A 12,603-nucleotide genomic window follows, 5' to 3' on the forward strand; every position below is an offset into this window, starting at 1 on the left:
GAGCCTGTGCTCCGCAACGGGAGAGGCCACAACGGTGAGAGGCCCCCGTAGCGGGGGGGGGGGGGAAAGAAAAAAGAATGGGAGAAGTAGACAGATTGACAGCAGCATAAAACAGCAAATGATAAGAGTTTTTAAAAACTATGAATATTAAAAATAAATTACAGAGTAAGTCCATGAGGGGGCCATTTAGTAAGGGCAATTAGCTTGATATTAAGGTAGAATATGACCATTACCTTTCAAAACACTGAATTTTAAAAGTTTAAATTACTTAAAACTTTTATTTAAACTACTGCATTTAAATTTTTAGTCCACTATTAAGATGGAAAATTGTTACACAAATTAATTTAGAAAGACTCCAATTCAAAATGAAACAAAAACTCTTGTTTGACAGTTACAGAAAAAAAGATTTGATACAGTCAATTAAACATAACAGCTTGTTTCCAGGCAATACTGGATCATGTTACTGTAGTTATCAGACTTTCCAAAACTGTGTTCTGCAAAGCACTTGTGTCCTTTGAGACTTCAATAGATGGGTCATGAAAAAGGGGTGCTGACATCAAGTCTCAAATGCTGTGAGCTATTTCCTTTTTTGCAGATTCAGCATGTACATCATCATCTTAAAAGTTCTAAGATGTTATGCAGTAAAGACATTGGTCAGATCTCATTTAATTCCACAATCCCCAAATTTATTTGATTATGTCACACTCCTTTGGTTTTTTTGGAGGGAGAAGATGGTTGTTGGGGCACAGACACATTTTGAAAATTTTCAGAGACTTCTCAGTTGAAAATACCACGTGTACTATTGAAAGTTCCTTAAGTACCAGTATCACATAACAGAACAAAATCCAAAGGATTGTATTTCTAGACAGGAAAAGCCAGTCACTCATGGCATATTCAAATAACCAAAATAAATGTGTTTATAGTAATGCGGAAGAAAGTGTGCCATATTAATTTCTGTCCCTAAAAAATGAAATTAACAGAACTGATCCTAAAATATAAAAAGGTGTGCATTTTGTTTTGGTACTTTTTAGAAAGTAAGTTAAAATAATACCTATTGATGCTATATATTGACTTTATTTCTTCAGAGACACACTTCCTTCAAGAGGTTGACATATAGGGTATATCACATTTCAACAATTATAAGACACCATCGTGTGTGAGATATACTATTATCTTATATATCACTAAGGGAAAAAAGCCACTGCTGATTAAACAACGACATGCCGTGGACTGTGAGAGGGCTTCCAATTTGAGCAACGTTGAAATATGAACATACTTTCTTTTCTTCCTTCTTCCACCCATATTCTTCAAAATGTTTTTTATGTGTTTTCCCCCTCTAAAGACAATATTGAAGAGGGGAACAATATAAAAAAGGATAAGATTCAAGAGATTTCTGTTCACCTTACCCTTACAGTTATATTCAGATATTATAAAGGTTCTCTTTAAACAGATCAATCAAACAAACCATTTTTAATTGTTCTGTTTGATTCTGGAAAAATTACCCCAGAGGAAAAACACAGAACTTCCTAAGACAGTGCTGTTTGAGAGATGATTCATTATAACTATTATTTATTAAACACAAACCATGTACTGACCCAAGTGCTTTACATATATTATCATTCAATTCTCACCACAACCCCATGAGGTAGATATTATTTTCATGCCTATTTTACAGATTAGGACTTTGAAGCATAGAGACATTAAATAACTTGCATAAGATTACAAAGATATTAAGTGGCAGAGACAGGGCTCAAACCCAGGTCTTCATGGCTCCAAAGTTTATGTTCTTTAACACTTTGCCATACGTCCAAATTATCCCACAAAGTAGAATAAGTACAATTGAAATATTTAATTGCTAGTAACTAATGTATTTGCTTAAAATAGCCAAATGTATTAAATGATAGTTATGTTCTATACAGATACATTTTGTCCTGTTTTATACAACGAATATAGTATATTTGTGTTTGTTTTGTTAACTTGACACATTTTACTTAACAATTAAAATTTACAGTTGTTTTATGTTTGCTTCTATGCTATTTGGTATTAAATTGAAAAACCAGAGTATCTGAGATTTGATAACTGTTCCAGATTAACGAAAGACACCGGAAACTGTATCAACTCCTAAAGATGGGGGGGGGGTGCGATAAATCTAATGCCAAGTATTAAAATGCAACTGCTTGTTTTTTCTTTCTATTACGTGAAATGGGGAATGGGATGTGTAAAATATACATTTGTTCAATTGCATTCCAATGCTACAAAACTTGTCATCCACCAAAACACATAAACAACTGAGCACTATCACACTCATGCATTACCAAGAGACCACCAAGATGTCACTGTTGTACACTGTAATCTGAACCACTGGGTCTAAAGCATCCAGTCTGCACTGGACAAACTGGGCCACTTGACGTCATCCATCATTCACAGCCTGGAAGATCACATGTCCCTGAACATGGAACTCTAGAGCAAATCTTGTCAATGATCACAATGGTATAAATTTTTTACTGGATGATAGATTAAAAAAAAAAATCTTTAGAACAACTCTTCTGCAATTCAGACTTCTGATAAATGATCTGCTATATTTTTGATCATTCTATAATTTACTGAATGTCATGTCCTTGGTCAAGAGTGCACATCCCAATTATGCCACTCTTCTTACATAAAAATAAGATATACTCAATGTGATTTCCAGAAACATACTAATGAAAAGGCAAAGTCTGCCTATACTTGTTTCTTTAATTGGATAAGTTTCTCTCTTTATCTTAAAATTTAAATGTATCAAGGAAGTTTCTCATTTTGGATTAACCCCATCAGTATAGGATCAAGCTGCCAAAATAACGCAAACCTTCCTAAATTCTACTTTAACAAAAACTGATATTATAATCACTGAAAACAACAAAGTGTTCAATAATGTGTCACAGTTACTCGACAGTTGACATGTAACAATACCTGTCCTCTCCTCAGATCTTCACTTGGGGGAAAGAAAAAAACCTGAAAGGTGGTAAAAATGAAACAGGAAAAGGAAAAGAAACTTAATAAAACATTTTTTTTCAAAATCAAAGATCACACTTTAATAGAATGTTTTCCCCTACAGATGAAACATAAGAAACCTAATATTGATACAGTGGAAATATTACAGAATCCAATAAAATCTTTCAGGTTAAAAATGGTTGCACACCCACTGAAGATGGTTTCCAAAACAAGGGTCTCGTTTTTTATAAATAAAATATTTATATAGTTAATATTTTTCAATGCACTATGGAACTTGTCATTTAAAGGAATCCGAGGTAGCTATTTTTACATAACACATTTCTACAAAGCAAAAAGAACCTCCTTAATTTTATTATTTTTGAAAAGTGTTCATATTTACGTTTAGTATAATTTATCTTTACTAAAAATGAGAAAAAGGTGTCACTTTAGGTCAGGTTTATGATCCAGTAAATGTCCCTAACAGCAGTGGCAAGAGTTTGTAGAAAAGAATAGCCAACGATCCCTTGATATCCATCTCCTAAACAGTCAAATATTCAAAAACACACTAGCGTCTTTAACTCATTAAAGAGTTCTGAATTCACCTGGACTATTTAGGAAGCTATTTTGTTTTTAATCTTGTACCAACCTTGACTTTGCTTACATAGTACTTCCTTTATTATTCTAAATTTGCTTCTTTAAACATCTGGCATAGTTCTAGCCTATCATGTTCTGACCCATGTTTGAGTTCAACCACAAGGGTTTTTTTGTTTTGAGCACCATGAGACCCATGTGAGGTCAAGAAGACATGTAAAGGAATGAAGAAACTGCCTGTACTTTTAGTGAGGTACTCAGTTCTTTTAAGATTGCTCATATTTCAATGTAAGATTAAAATGATAAGAACAGAGATAAAATTGATAATTACCCTATTCCTGACCTTCATAATTAATTCATCGGTCATCTAGGGGGCCTATACTATGTATGCGCCAGGCACTGTGTTAAGGGCTGAGGATACAGAGAAAAAAAAGAAGTCTCAGCTTTGAAGAATTCAGTCTCCTAGGGAAGAGACCATAAATGTAAATTTCTATAGAGATCAACCCTGAAATCTTTTAGCCTGAAGAGAAACAATCTGGTGTTTTTACTCAAATGACTATTTTTTAAAAATAGTAAAATACAACTATTCACTGATAAGAACTTACTGGGGAGGAGATGGCATAATGCTAAGCATAATATTAAGTCCAATATCAGACTTCCAAATGAAAATTTTCAACCTTTTCCTTACTGGCTTCAGTATTTCCAAATTTGCATCAGAAGTAATTTATGAATCAGCTGAACAACCAAAGGCAATAAATATCTAAAGACAATTTGTTAAAATCTAATTTTAATAAATCTAGGCAACACTGGCTCTGATTGACATACCTTATGCCAGAATGTCAAGAAAATTACTTGAAAATGGTAAATTGTGGGAACCTATCTGCCAGGTTCTGGAAACCATGACAGTAACTGAAATAAATAGGCTTTAACAAATGAGACATCTTATAATACCATAACTGTTTTTGAAAAATACTTGACCTCTAACTACCGGTTTGCTTATTTATACTCTGATTTTTTTCCACAAAAGATTTGAAACAGCTACCCTAGCATAAAGCAAAGCACATGAATTATATCCATCTGGCTCTGAATTATGGCTCTGCCATTTACTATTTATAATCTTTGTGCCCTTAACTTTTGAGATCAGTTTCTTAATCTGTAACAATGGGGACCATAATCCTACTCTGTTGGGTCATAGGAAGGATAAAATGAAATAGCATGAGCACAGTAAGCACAGTATGTGGCATATAGTAAGTGCTAAATAAACATTAGTTTTGTGCTTTCTTTATCCAATTGTATGCTATATAGAAAAAGGATCAGGTGGAATTTTAAATGACTTTTTTTTAACACACTGATGCGTGCCAAGTAGAAATGTGGACTGATTACGAGTTGCAAATGTTAACGTTTGCATCTAAAAATCAGGCTCAAAGCAAATTCAATTTCTTTCCACAAGGTCGGCACTCTGAGAACACATTTTAGCTATATTACTTAATATAACCTTTTAGCTATATTACTTAATGCAAAAATTTTTCTGAAGGAAAAAAATGAATGAAAAGAGCCTCGGGAGCACTATGTTTCACACTATCCAATTCCAAAGATGATTAAACATTCTAAATTTGATTTTCTTACAAAAATTCACAGTATTAGACTGGCTAACAATTTTAAATGAAATTCTCGTAGATTTCCTTTAATTTTTTTTTTTCAGGAAACATCTATTAATGTGTTTTCTATTGAAGAGCAGCGTTTCCTTTAGGTTTAAAAAGTATGATCCAAGTCGCAAAATACTAAGCACCAACCGTAAGCACTATTACAATTCTGCTTGCGATAAAGAGAGAGCAAGTAAACATTTTATACAGCAGCGGAGGTGACTAGGGAAAAAGTGCAAAGTGATTTGAACTGATCCCCGTCCGCCTCCCCCTCCATTCTACCCGAGAATGCAAGTGTCCCGCATCTCAGATCAAACTGAGCCTCGGTCTTACTGACGTAACCAGTAACCCTATCCACCTCTCACACTGCGGAGGCCGGCAGGGCAGCGGCTGCCGCCAAGTACACCACTCATCAGAGCCTGCCCCATTCCACCCCCGCGCTTCAGTCATGCTTTCCAGAAATGGGGTCACTCACTCAGTAACTATTACACACACGCAGCCTATCATCCTGTAATCCCCCAAAGTCCGCTGTGGGGAATAGAAGACAGCAAAAAGTCAAGAAGGAAGAATCACAGACGCGCCACCATCAGGAATTGATTTTCCGCTCCGGAGAGGAGCGCTGATGCCCTGGAATGGGTCTTGTCTGGATTATTTTCGCAGACCCCGAGTTGGTTCTGGGACAGGGGCGGCTGCGAAGAGCCGGGGAAATTCTGTTTTGCCCTGTTTAGGTATAGTGTTTCGGTCACTCGGGTGGGTATCTCAGGGACGGTCACCAGATTGCGGACAAGGAAAACCAGAAACCCCTCTACTGCGGCCGCTGATCTCCTTGAATACCACCCTCTCACCTCCATGGACAGGAAACTCAAGTTAAACTCGCAGGGACGGGGTCCTCGAGCTCAGGGACCTCAGAAACGGGGCGGGGGGGGGGGATGGAGGACCTCAGGCGTATAGTGTTTCGGTCACTCGGGTGGGTATCTCAGGGACGGTCACCAGATTGCGGACAAGGAAAACCAGAAACCCCTCTACTGCGGCCGCTGATCTCCTTGAATACCACCCTCTCACCTCCATGGACAGGAAACTCAAGTTAAACTCGCAGGGACGGGGTCCTCGAGCTCAGGGACCTCAGAAACGGGGCGGGGGGGGGGATGGAGGACCTCAGGCTTCCACTCTCTCCTTTACAGCAGCAGAAACCGCTGCGGCAGATGGGGGGGCAAAAACCCTTGGCTGTCCCGCACCCCTTACCCGAAACCCTCACAGGTCGCCACCCCTGCCCTGGGCCGTTCCTGCCCCCGCGCGCCCGGCTCCTCAGGGCAACCCTCTCCCCCGGCCGGACTCGAGAGTCCCCTCTCCCCAGCGAACCCAATCCACACCCCTCCCGCATCCCCCAAAGTCACCAGGGTCCAGGGAAGCCCCCGACCAGGCAGGGCCAAACTTCCCAACTCCTCGCCAGCCCCCGCTCCGCCTCCCGCTCCCCCCACGCAAAGTTGATGAAAATCGGCTTCTTGCAGAGCCCCGGCGCCCACTCCAAACCCCACGCGCCACCACACCACAGCCCCCCGAGCGAGGGAAGGGAGGGGAGAGTGCGGGTGGGAGGAAGAGAAGGGCAAACAGATCAACCCCAACTATCCAAACCGGAATCCCGAACCGAGGGGAGACGCGAGCGGCAGAGGAAGGGGCCGAATGGTCGGCTCCCGGGTGGGGAGCGAACTGGCGGGGGCGCGGGGAGGGGGCGCGCCGGCCCCGGCCGCCCGGCTGCACTCACCTCAGCGCTGTCGGACGGGCTCTCCACAGCCATCTTCTGCCACGGGTCCGCCAGCTGCGCCAGCGGCATCTTCCCCCCCGGCCCGCCGCCTTCACCGCCTCCTCCCTCCCCGCCCGCCCCGCGGCCGGCCCCGCTCCGTCGCCGCCCGAGCCACACGGCAGCAGTGGCGGCAGCAGCTGCAGCAGTAGCGGCGGCTGCCCGGGAGAGGGCTCGGCGCCGACACCGACCCTCGAACGCCGCGCGCCCGGCTGGAGACGCCTGCGCGCCGAGCGAGAGCCTCGCGCCGCTGCCGGGCACCGGGTCTCGCCCCTTTCTTCCTCTCCTCCTTCCGCCGCCGGGACTACGGCTCCGCCCCCCCGCCGGTTCCCGCGCCCGCTCCCAGCAGAACAGCAGCCCCCGCGCGCTCCGCTACTTCCGCTCACAACATGGCGCCTAAGCGATACCTGTCTCTCAGAGCGAGGCTCGGCCGCCGCCGCCACCGCCGCGCGCACCCGGGGGCGGGGCCTGGGAAGACACGCCCCTGGCCGCGGCCCTCCGCTAGTCCCTCCTTCCTCGCCCCAGCCTCTGCTTCTGGGCCTCGCCTTCTTTCTGGAAGGGCGAGCGGGAGAGATCTGGGGGCGTCGGCGGGAGGTGGGGGAAAGAGGGAAAAGGGAGGAGGTGCGAAAGGCTGGGAGTTTCTAAGTGCCACGAGTCCGAGCAGGTTGAAGGCTCCTCGGGGATGCAGAGGAGTGGTCCCCGCCCAGCTGGGGAGAGAGATGGGCGAGGCGCAGGGGGCGCAGTACAGTGCCGAGGACCCGGGGCGGGGGCGTCGGGTGTCTTTTCGGCGCGATTCTTCCATGGGTGCACGTGGGCGCGCCGAGTCTATGGGCACATCCCGTAGTGGCCCAGGACCCGCTCTCTCCCAGGGTTCCACGATGGGCATTCACCTGCCCCTACACCCCGCACGACGGGGACACGGAAGGGTATGTGTCCCGGAGCCGCCTGGGGGTTCGGCTCTCGGTTTGAGTCAAGGCTCTCCAAATTGACGCTCTTGTGTTATATTTTTAATATTTGGAATTAGTTTGTCTTGCATGAGTCGAGCCCCCGCCCCAAGTCCGCAGAGCCCTGGGGCTTCAGGCCCGACCCTCCAAGCGCGCCCCCTCCCCGGCTCTCCGCTGCCTAAATCCCTCACGAAGGAGAAAACAAGGAGGTTCTTTAAGGCTGCCCCTCTCGGCAGAGGTTGGGGAATTATTTATAAATATCTTGTTGGCAGGAGCCCGGGGTTCCTGCTCTTCTGTTGACTTTAAATAAAAGATTAGATTAAAAATGAGGCTGGCGGTGGGTGGAGGAGGAGGCAGAGGGAGGGCTTCTAACTCCTCCCGCCCGAGATGGGGAAGCCCTAGGTTAAGGAAACCCAACCCCCAGAAGGCAACGGAGGGCCGAGGACGGGGAGAACTTGAGGAGAGAAGCCTGGGCGTCTGGAGTGGGTTGGGGAGAGGGGGCGGAGGGTTCGACCCCCTGCTCCCCGCGCCAGGTGCCGCGGCGAGCTCAGCGCGTCCGGGCAGAATTGTGTAAAAGTCCCCAGGCTGAGTGGAAAGCTACCGCAGCGATCGGCTAACCGCCCTACAAGGAGAAGGAAAAAAGTGAAGGGAAATCTCCAGGCCGGCCAGTGCCTCTATCCCCTCAGGCCTCGGCCCAGGCGTCCCGGTCCTCCCACGCCGGGCGACCACAGCGCGACCCCCGCTGCGCTCCGGGTGCACACCTTTTAACAGCTTCCTTTCATCCTCGCGGGACCCGCACACCTGGAGAGCCCTGGCCTTCCTCCCTAACGCAGGTGTGAGGATGAGATTAGAGCCCCACACCTAGCCGGCCAGGTCTGCGCGGGCGGTGCAAGGTTTCTCTCTGGGCCAAGAGAGGCAGGTGTTAGGCTCTTTCTGCTGCCTTCGCCTGCGCGCCCCTGGGCACAGGCTCGAGGCCCGGGAGCCTCGCGGCCACCTGAAGAGGCTCCATCTGTTCAGGGAGCCTGAGGAGGCGGCCGGAAATACTCGCTGCGCGCCCTCTCCCGCAGCCTTGGACTCAGGGGGACAGCTCAGGGTTGAGCAACATCTGGGCAGGCTCAGCGTGGTCTGTTGGGTGGGGGTGGGGAGGACTGAGCTCGTGATTTTGTCACCTCCCCCAACATGCTGATTCAAGTGCTGCAAATCCAATCTGGACCCAAAACTCAGCTAATTTGGCAGCCACCGTCTCTGTAACTCCTGACGGTAAAACCAGCTTGCAGTAGTTTGAAGATAAGGAGCTGTGTATTGTTTTTCATTTATGTACAAAGTGCCTAATTTATCTTTCATTTATATTGCAAAGCCACGTTACCATTCCTTACAGCGAAAAGAAGTTGGTCGATTTGGTTAGTGTAAGGTAAATTAGCCCCTCAACGGTGATCAATTATTACAATTAACATTCTTTCTTTAGTAAAAACAAACATACATAGTTGAAAAGAGTTACTGTGTCTAACACTGTCCAGCGCTAAATACGCCGCTCAAAGGGTGAACTAACCTTTTAAAAATAAATCAAACTGTATACTGAAAAGTTGATTTCGGTATCAATTTTTATTCCTTTCCTTTTACCTTGAGAACTAGAGGAATAACTTTTAAAACAGCGAATTGACCTGTAAAAGTAGTGTGAACAGTGGTCACATTGCAGGAGTTAAGCATTAAATGAACTTAATAATGGGCTAAAGTACCACTAGCACAGCTGTCTCGCACATAGGATCAACTTGTTAAGTATGTGAATTGATTTGGGAAAACACTATTCTCCTTCCTTTTGCCCAAAAAGAAAAGAAAGCAAATTTTTTTCCTTTTGGTTAACAATAAACTTTTTTCGTTTTTTCATTTATTAAATCCAAGAGTGGTGCAACCACTCACTCTGGCTGGGAGAATTTGGGAAAATCAAATGAGGCTGGGGGATTTTAATGGCAGGTGGCAACAAAAAGAATTATTTGAACATAGAAGGTGATATTGCCCTGAGCAGGATTACTCTTTTTCCCCCCATGTTTAAAAAAGGAAAACTCTTAGGTATTCAAAGAATAGCTGCCTCTAGAGAGCACCTGTGCAGGGTAATATGGGAGCCACTAGCCACATCGTGGCTCTTGAGCACTTAAAATAAGGTTGGCTGGTCGCTACCGAGATGTGCCATAAGTGTAAAGTTCACACCAGATTTCAAAGACTTAGTACCGAAAAAAGAATGTAAAGCATCTCATTAATAATTTTATAATGACTATGAGTTGAAATGATATTTTCAATATATTGAGTTAAATAAAATATTTTGTTAAAATTAATTTCCTGTTTCTTTTCACTTTTTTAATGTGGCTACTATAAAATGTATACTTACATACGTGGCTTACTTGTCAAGATTGGCATTCTAGTTCTACAGGACAGTGATGCGTTAGAACTTTCCTTTAACATTGAGCCTTTTATATATTCCTACAAGTCCTGTAATGTTAACTGATATCCTCACATTCCACTGTCTTTTGGGGGTCCTCTGTGCAAAATCAGCAGAAAGGGTGGATTCAGTTACCTACTGATTCTATACCCCTCCCCCCAACACACACACACATAAATCTCTCAGTCAGAACCAAAATATTGGAAAGTTATTACTTGAAACTACAGCAAAGGGAAACAGCAAACCTCAGTCGAAAATCTGGACTAGATTTCCAAGAAATGATTCCTGCTGTATGACAGGACAACCAGATTTAACCTCCTCTGTCCCCAACAATTTCCTGCTATAATTATAACCTTTGTATACAAGTTTAAATGGGCATTTACTTAACAAAATAACATTTGCTCAAAAAATGGAGTTACATCAGTCTGGAAAAGTTACAAGATGACTAAACTATGGCTCATGGCACAATCTCTACCTCATATACATCCAATACTCACAGCTATAGGTTTGTCCCTATAGAAAACAAGTGTAATCATCAGTGCCCCTCTGAAACAAGTGTTTTCCCTCTACATTATCTGAGCATTTTTACTTTTCATACAAAAAAGAAAAAGTAATCACTAGAGACTGTTTAACTATTTCTTTCCAGTGAGAAAGAAAGATAAAACTTAGGCTCAAATTTTATCTTGCATAAGACAATAATTAAACAAAATATGTGGTGACATATTTTTTTGTGTGTATGAATTTCATCTTTTCTTTGAAATTTCCCAAGTAAAAATTATTAAGAATATCTTCCTGAGTGACACACATCTTAAGAGACAACAAATACTTCTACACCTATTCGAACATGTTTTTTGTGAGAATTCAAATTTTGGAAAATGTAAGATCTTCTCTAGATTCTCCTGCAGATACAAAGTTCAATGATTCTGGAGTTGCATGTGATGAAAGATGCTAATAAAATCTGTAAGGAACTAAGGGGAAGACAATCAATGATACAAATAATTGAAACGTTTAACATTCTTCAGGGTAAGGTGGTATGGGACCATGATAAGAGCAGAGCTAGGCCTATGTCCAAACTCCAGTTTCCTTTACGTCTCTAAGCTTCAACTTAAAGGCCTAAAACAGGGTCTGGTACATAATAGCTGCTCAGTAGATACTGGCAAAATAAGATTTGTTTTCCTCATCTGAAAATAGGATAGGGACTTCCCTGGTGGTGCAGTGGTTAAGAATCCGCCTGCCAATGCAGGGGACACGGGTTCGAGCTCTGGTCCGGGAAGATCCCACATGCCGCGGAGCAACTAAGCCCGTGCGCCACAACTACTGAGCCTGCGCTCTAGAGCCCGCAAGCCACAACCACTGAGCCCGCGTGCCACAACTACTGAAGCCAGCGCACCTAGAGCCCGTGCTCCGCAACGAGAAGCCTCCGCAATGAGAAGCCCTCGCACCCCAACGAAGAGTAGGCCCCATTCGCCGCAACTAGAGAAAGCCCGCGCACAGCAACAAAGACCCAATGCAGCCAAAAATAATAAATAAAATTTTAAAATAAAGTAAAGAAAAGAAAATATGATAATAACACCCACCTTGTAGAATGTTGAGGAAGATTAAATGGAAATAATGTCTGGGAAGCATAAAGCACAGTGCCTGCCACATAGGAAGAGCACTCAATAAATGGAGCTATTGTTATGAGCTTCAGAAAGGGAGTATTCCTGCATACGTAATGCAGTTCAAATACTTCATTCCTAAAAGTTATTTCTTTCCATTTGTTGTGTGAGCATTTCATTATGGTATAATCTGTTTCTTTAGTGCACTCTTGTATCACACACACACACAAATGATACTGTGAGTAACTTCCTGTGGAATTCAAATAAAAGAGCATGTAGGGTAACGTCCTGTTCTGTTTTTCAAGCCACATATGTTGAAATGCAAATGATTACAGGTCACTTGCCTCACAGGCTATGATCAAAACTTTGTTTACGTAATGCTCAAAGGAAACTAACTAATGTATGATTCAAAGTTAACATTACCTGACTCATACTTATGTAGGGAGGACTGGAGGAACAGGGAAGTATGGAGGAAATGTCTGTGTCAGACATGCTTTAATGTTTTCTTTTATTGGTTTCCAAAATGTTTAATCCTTAGAGGTGTCAGTTTGTTTCAGAGTTGTTAGAAGGGAAAGGATTATGGGGCTTTGAGACTTGACAAGGAACTAAGAAGCCATTCTTGGAG

At 43.7% G+C, this 12,603-nt stretch overlaps 1 protein-coding gene across 3 annotated transcripts in view; it reads right to left on the bottom strand.

The window, feature by feature from the left end:
* Window positions 1–7,072, bottom strand: part of RPS6KA3 (ribosomal protein S6 kinase A3) — a 111,133-nt gene extending 104,061 nt beyond the window's left edge. Inside the window, exons 1-2 of one of the 3 annotated variants that reach the window (XM_028482705.2) lie at window positions 6,967–7,050; window positions 2,950–2,991 (exon numbers count right to left, since the gene is read on the bottom strand). In XM_028482705.2, the coding sequence (XP_028338506.1) occupies window positions 2,950–2,991; window positions 6,967–7,035 (111 nt within the window). In that variant the 5' untranslated portion in view covers window positions 7,036–7,050. Of the gene's footprint in view, window positions 1–2,949; window positions 2,992–6,966 lie in introns of all 3 variants that reach the window. The other 2 variants (XM_007103105.4, XM_007103106.4) reach the window with 2 other exon arrangements.
* Window positions 7,073–12,603: the final 5,531 nt, after the last annotated feature.

The sequence above is a fragment of the Physeter macrocephalus genome, chromosome 21 (genome assembly GCF_002837175.3).
Source record: "Physeter macrocephalus isolate SW-GA chromosome 21, ASM283717v5, whole genome shotgun sequence".
Taxonomy (NCBI): domain Eukaryota; kingdom Metazoa; phylum Chordata; class Mammalia; order Artiodactyla; family Physeteridae; genus Physeter; species Physeter macrocephalus.